The sequence below is a fragment of the Miscanthus floridulus genome, chromosome 6 (genome assembly GCF_019320115.1).
Source record: "Miscanthus floridulus cultivar M001 chromosome 6, ASM1932011v1, whole genome shotgun sequence".
Lineage (NCBI taxonomy): Eukaryota > Viridiplantae > Streptophyta > Magnoliopsida > Poales > Poaceae > Miscanthus > Miscanthus floridulus.
Window position 1 is genome coordinate 104,187,566 of NC_089585.1, and position 6,168 is coordinate 104,193,733.

Consider the following 6,168-nt stretch of genomic DNA (forward strand, 5'->3'; position numbering starts at 1 on the left):
ATCAATGTATCTAGAAAAGCCAAAACGTCTTATAATTTGGGACGGATTTAGTAGTAATCTTTGATTGAGTACTTGTATTAGAAATTACTTCTGATGTAGTGATGTATTCATCATCATCGATGAGACCAAGAGTTGACTGCTCGTTGTACATTTGGAATAAAGATGAAAATGGCGTCTTGTAGTTGATTCAGCATTTTATACGCACTAGTTCATTTTTAGCATCTTCGGTGTTCCCATCAGTACCTGTTGAAGCATCTTGTAATGTTCAGACAGCTCAGTTCGCTATCAGAGCGAAGGAGACACATTGGTCAAGCAGGAGGTGTATCTGGGCAGACAAGTTAGAGTAGCAACTGACCAACCTCACGTTGATTTGCTTTATTGAGTTATTCCACGATATACAGGTTTCAGATTTGATGGATCTCCTTATGTTAACCCAAGTTTCTACACCCTACAGATTTGGCTGCTGCTGCTGCTGATTTATGGTGAGAGAAAAATATTATTCCTTTACTTAAAAGTAGTGCTGAAGTAATGCTTAAAAACAGGGCCTTGTGTAGTTCTTGTTTTTACCTGATTGCTCTGAGCAGCCTGTCCCTGCTTTCCTGATACCATGTGGAAAATCATCTCATGTTGTGTACGGTTTCTGCTGCTGCACAGGATTTCCCATGACCCCATGTGATGTTGCAGTTTGAGTGAAATATACGTGATTCAGTGGATAATGCAAAGTTCCTCTTTTTGATCGGGGCATTTACATATTTATCATTATTACGGATGACATCTTACCCTGTGTCAATGATACATATAGTACTTTTTATATCACTTACATCGTAATGATGATAAACATGTAAATAATATGACTGCTTTGACTTGGCTACGACTTCGACCACTTTTGTGGCTATACATTCCATCCAGATCAGACCCTGCAATCCGCACTTGAAAGGCAGGGGATACCGAGACGATTGAAGCCGAGAAGCGAGAAAGAATGGCGGGGCTCTACGAGAAGCCGTCGGAGACGTACGCCAAGAAGCGTCCGCAGTACCCCAAGGAGTGGTTCTCCATGCTGGCCGGCCTCACCGCAGGGCACCAGCGCGCCTGGGACGCCGGGTGCGGCACCGGCCAGGCCGCCATCAGCGTAAGCTTTCCATCGAATGTTCAGTAGCTGCTGCACCGTTCGATCTGATTCATTCTGAAACGAACATCTGGGGGGAAAAAAACTCAGATGGCGGAGCACTACGAGAGCGTGGTGGCGACGGACGTGAGCGAGGGCCAGCTCCGGCACGCCATCGCGCACCCGAAGGTGCGGTACCTCCACACCCCGGAGCACCTCACGGAGGACGAGCTGGTGTCCCTGGTGGGCGGCGAGGGCTCCCTGGACCTGGTGGTGGCGGCCACCTCCATCCACTGGTTCGACATCCCGCTCTTCTACGCCGTGGTGAACCGCGCCCTGAGGAAGCCCGGCGGCGTGCTTGCCGTGTGGGGTTACAACTACGAGATCCACCCGTTCGAGGACGCGCTGCACGGCCAGCTCTACCCGGCGCTGCGGCCGTGCCAGGACCCGCGGGCGGGGCTGGACATGGAGCGGTACCGGGCCCTGCCGTTCCCGTTCGAGCCCGTCGGGGTGGGCGCCGAGGGCGCGCCCGCCGACGTGGACATCGAGGTGGAGATGACGCTGGAGGACCTGGTCGGGTTCCTGAACACCGGCTCTGTCGTGACCACGGCGAAGGCGAAGGGCGTGGACCTGGAGGCGGTCAGGAGGGACGCGCTGAAGCGTGTGGAGGAGGAGTGGGGCGGCCCGCCCACCGTGCCCAGGAAGCTCGTGTTCAAGGCGTTCATGCTGGCCGGGAGGCCCAAGTGCTGAAGCGATCATGACCAAGTACCGAGCTGCTGATTGGTGGTTGCTGATCAGTGCTTTTCCTTTGCTCGAATAAGTGCTGCTTGTCAGTCAGCGTGAGACTGAGATCAGACTCATCATATAGCCAGCCACTGCCCACTGGAGTATCTCTGGGCGGTTTCCAATATATATTTTTCCTAGTGCCGAATAAGTCCGAGCAGATGCTACGGGCTAATTACTTGTGGAATTATCCACCCGTTTGTTCAGTTTGGACTTTGGAATGAATCCACTGCGCTATTATCTGAACTGCTATGTGGAAGCTCGATAGAAGAAACAAGGGCTATTTTTGTGCCGTTTGATATGCAAATTCTTGGTCTCTGGTAGATTTGGAATCAAATTCAGGAGAGGGACCGGAAGCCTGTCTGTCTGTGTCTCTGTCCTCGGAAAAACCAGCTAGTAATAGTAGCAGACAGATGAGCATGAGCCACACGCGCTCGCACCAAGTTGACTGTGCTTTCGCAATCACCGTGCAGGCATTCACCAATTTTTTTTTGGGAAATAGGAGGGGCCGGAGCCCCACTACTGGCACTGGCATGGAGAAAAAGTGATAACGCGAGAGGTGGAAATGTGGAATGCAATCGACGGGCTCGCTACTCGCACTTTGCATTCACGCTCCCTTTACGGGCCATGACTGGGCTCAAATTCATACCAAAACTCGATTCTCCATCCTTGAATTTTGGATCTCTCTAGCCAGGTTGGGCTCCGAGTATATGAGGAGATGTTGATTGCATGTTAAGCACGAACAACATTTTTTTTTTTTTGCGAATCTGAATTTCATTCATGCATCAAGTAGTAACAGGGTTACAATCTTCAGCCAACAGGTGATCATTGATCAATAGGGCCAATTGCCACTCACCCAACCTGACGTCACATGTGACCTGCTTTGCTAACAAATTGGCTACCCGATTACATGATCTGCAAGCATACATCAAAGTAAAATTAGCACACATATCTACTGTCGGGCGTCCACCTAAATTTTGCAACCGTCGAATCCACACACATAGTGTCAGTGTTTCATACAAGCACCGGCAAGTAAATTTATAGTAATATGCGTTAGGCTTGGATGGTGCACTAAAGGACATAAGATTTATACTGGTTCGGGTCGAAAGTCCCTACGTCCAGTTTGTTGCTGCTCGTGTTATTAGCATCGTGAACGGTTTGTAGTAAGGGGTACAAACGATCGAGAGAGGGACTGGTTCCAAGTCTCTGATGGAAGGGCTGAAGGGAGGTCAAGAGGTTCGAAGCCACTTGACTGTGTGTATCTGTGTGTCGTATTGTTCGGTCTTAAGCGTCCGTCCCCCTGATGGAGGAAGCACATCCCCTTTTATAGATGAAGGGGTCGGCTTTACAAGGATGAGGGCTCTACCTTATTCTTGTGGCTCACGTCTACCAATCCTTCTTCTTCATTCTGATGAGCGCGAAGGAAGATAAGTGCCTACAATACTGTCGATGTCTCTGTAGAATGTCAGGTTGATCACAGAATGTTGCCCTGTGCAGGGTATGGGCTGTAGCACAGTGGTTTTGACTTATTAGCCTCTCCTAGCCTTGCTCCGCACGCCTTCTGACTTGGCGGACCTGAGGGGTCGGGAAGCGGACGCCGCTCCCTTGGGTCCATAGCGTGGTGACGAAAAATCCATCGTTCGTGGGGATAGCAAATCCTTTTCTGGAGCGTAGCGGTTGTCGTATATCTTCGTCGGGTTTCATGTCCCAGGGCTGAAGGCGGCGCCTACAACTCTACAGGGCGAGGAGCACGCACCTGTACAACCTTTCGGGCTCTGCGGCGCCCGAAAGGGTCTAAAGCACCTGTCCTGTCATCCTCTGGCAGTACTTTTCCTGCCAGGGCGCAGGGCATGGTCCTTGGAGCCATGGTTGACCCGAACGTCTTGTCTTGCCCTGTACTTATCGTCTTGAGGGAATGGGGAGAAGTTGTCAAGTAAGATGAATCCAATCTTTAGATATGGAGCAGGGTGAGACTCGTTCCTTGCCGTCGGGCGAAACGGAGACCAATTCCTATCTCTCGGGCGAGACCGACCTCGCCTCTCCAGGGTCGGGCGAGACGGAATCTATCCCTCAGCCCTCGGGCGAGACCGAGCCTGCCCTCAAGGCGTTGGACGAGACGGAGTTTATCCCTTGGCCCTCGGGCGAGACCAAGCCTGTCCCAGAGGCGTCGGGCGAGACGGAGATTAACCCTGAGCTCTCGAGCGAGCCAGAGTTATCTCACAAAGGCGTCGGGCGAGACAGAACCAAACTCCTATCACTCGAACAAGGGATGAAACGGCGCCCTTATGCGTCCAAAAGTTTTTTACGTTCGGTGGTTATTGGTTCCACCTTCTGGGGTACCCTGGTATTAGGTCCCCGATAGTAGCCCCCGAGCCTCTAGGTGATTCGAGTAGAACCGCCTGGAGGATGTTTTTTGACTTCGTTGAAGTTACTTTGCTAGAGGGTGCGCGCGAGCGCACCCGATGGGTGTAGCCCCCGAGCCCCCGGGTGATTCGAGTAGAGTCACCCGGGGGGTTGTATCGGTCCCTTCGCGGGTAAGGCTGAAGGACTTAGTTTTTCATCAACTGGATATTTTTCTGAGTGGGTCGTGGCATCCCGTTCGCTGGGAACTGATTCAGGGCTGACCTAACTGGTGCTTCTGCCCTTGATTTCGGATCGTTCGTGGATCCTTCCTTAGTTGGGCCGGCCGCCGAGCTTCTGGGCCCTAGGGGGGCCAAAGAGAAAAGAAAAGGCCTTCGTGGCTTGCGTTTCCCAGGTGGGTAGAGAGTCTAGATTCGCCTGGGGAAGGCGAACCGTCCGTTGAGATTTTTGGGGTGAGAGGATAGGGACTGTGGGCGCGTGTCCCGCGACGTGATGTGGTGGCGCGCGTGGCAGGCCCGAAGATTGAGGCGGACGGTTGCCCTTCTCGCGTCCGTCTCCCCCTATAAAACCACGGGGTTCGCCCCCAAGGTTCCGTATTTCGCTCCCCTGCCTTTGCGTTCTGAAAACATCCGCCGCCAATCGCCCCAGCCTCCTGCATCCGTATCGCCACCACTGACCAGCTTGCGTTCGTGTTGCAGCCGCCGTCAAGCTCGCGCCTGCCCTCCTCCCCTATTGCTTTAATGAAGTTGTGGGGCAGATCTAACATCACCTCACGGCGTCTGGAGGGCCTCGTCCATCGTGGCCTTCATCGCCCACTGTCCGCCGTCCAGGAGTGGCTGCTACCTGGCGATGAGGGTGAGCCGGTGTCGTCCGAAGGGTATGTTGTCTCTTTCGCCATCTTTCATGAGCGGGGATTCACGGTACCCACGCATAGATTTCTTTGGGGGTTGCTGGATTATTACGAGGTGGAGCTGCAGCATCTAACTCCCAATGGGATTCAACACATGGCAGCGTTTGTTGCCTTATGTGAGGGTTTCCTAGGGATCGATCCCCATTTTGATCTGTGGTGATATTTCTTTAACATTAGTTTATCGAAGAGGAAGATTGGGGGAAAAGATATGAACGCACCGATGGGATGTGCCAGCATCCATCTGCGCCATACCCGATCGAGGGGTTACCCATACATGCGTCTGGCGACATCCAACAAGGGATGGCATTTGCAGTGGTTTTATGTTAGGGATGATGTGAGTGCCACCCTATCGAGGTACACTGGACGCCTTATTGTGGATGCTCTGGAGTCGTGGAGCTAGGGCGTCCAGTCCAAAGACAAGAAACACATCTCCGATCTTCTTTCCGCCCTCCAAGCCCTGAAGGATCGGGGTGTAAAGGGGACGAGGATTATCGGCGCCTACCATGCGAGGAGGGTGGCGCCACTGATGGCGCGCGTGCTTCCCCTGCATCAGATGATGCCCGGGATGTCATTTGAAGGGACGGTGCTCGTTGACGAGGCGCTCCCTTACTCGGAAGTGGCGCAGCGCATCAAGGAGGCGACGGAGCCGACGAAGGATTCCACCGACCGGGTCCTCGACATCGTGTATCCAGTGCCTGGACATCCCCCAATGCAGCCGGAGCCTGGGTTCTTTGAATTCGTAAGCCCTCTTCTCCCATGCTCTTTTCTTTCTCCTGAATCTCCCCTTTTTAATACTTGCTTTTGTGACATTGGGATCAGCCGAGGGGGCTAGTCTTCAAGGATAGTCTGGTTCCGCTGCCGAAGGACAAGGCCATGGCAGCGGCGAATCGACTCGTGGCCGAGCGAGACAGGAAAGTAAGGGAGGAGATGAAAAAGGCGAAACGATTGAAGCAGGAGGCATCGGATCGGGGGGAGGACGTGAGCAGTGAGGATGAAGACGACGACGATG

The 6,168-nt window shown here is 53.0% G+C and overlaps 1 protein-coding gene across 1 annotated transcript; it reads left to right on the forward strand.

Annotated features, from left to right (window-relative positions):
- Positions 1-979: 979 nt before the first annotated feature.
- On the forward strand, positions 980-2,195 carry LOC136456469 (trans-aconitate 3-methyltransferase-like). The gene is made up of 2 exons (XM_066456358.1): positions 980-1,129; positions 1,217-2,195. The coding sequence occupies exons 1-2, from the start codon at positions 980-982 to the stop codon at positions 1,853-1,855; spliced, it is 789 nt and encodes a 262-aa protein (XP_066312455.1). The 3' UTR covers positions 1,856-2,195.
- Positions 2,196-6,168: the final 3,973 nt, after the last annotated feature.

What these genes read in the sequence shown, in the direction of transcription:
- LOC136456469 (XM_066456358.1), top strand. Translation starts at nt 980, where the DNA reads ATGGCGGGGCTCTACGAGAAGCCGTCGGAGACGTACGCCAAGAAGCGT. An exon ending in CCGGCCAGGCCGCCATCAGC is followed by an intron (nt 1,130 to 1,216) that starts GTAAGCTTTCCA and finishes AAAAAAACTCAG; the next exon opens with ATGGCGGAGCACTACGAGAG.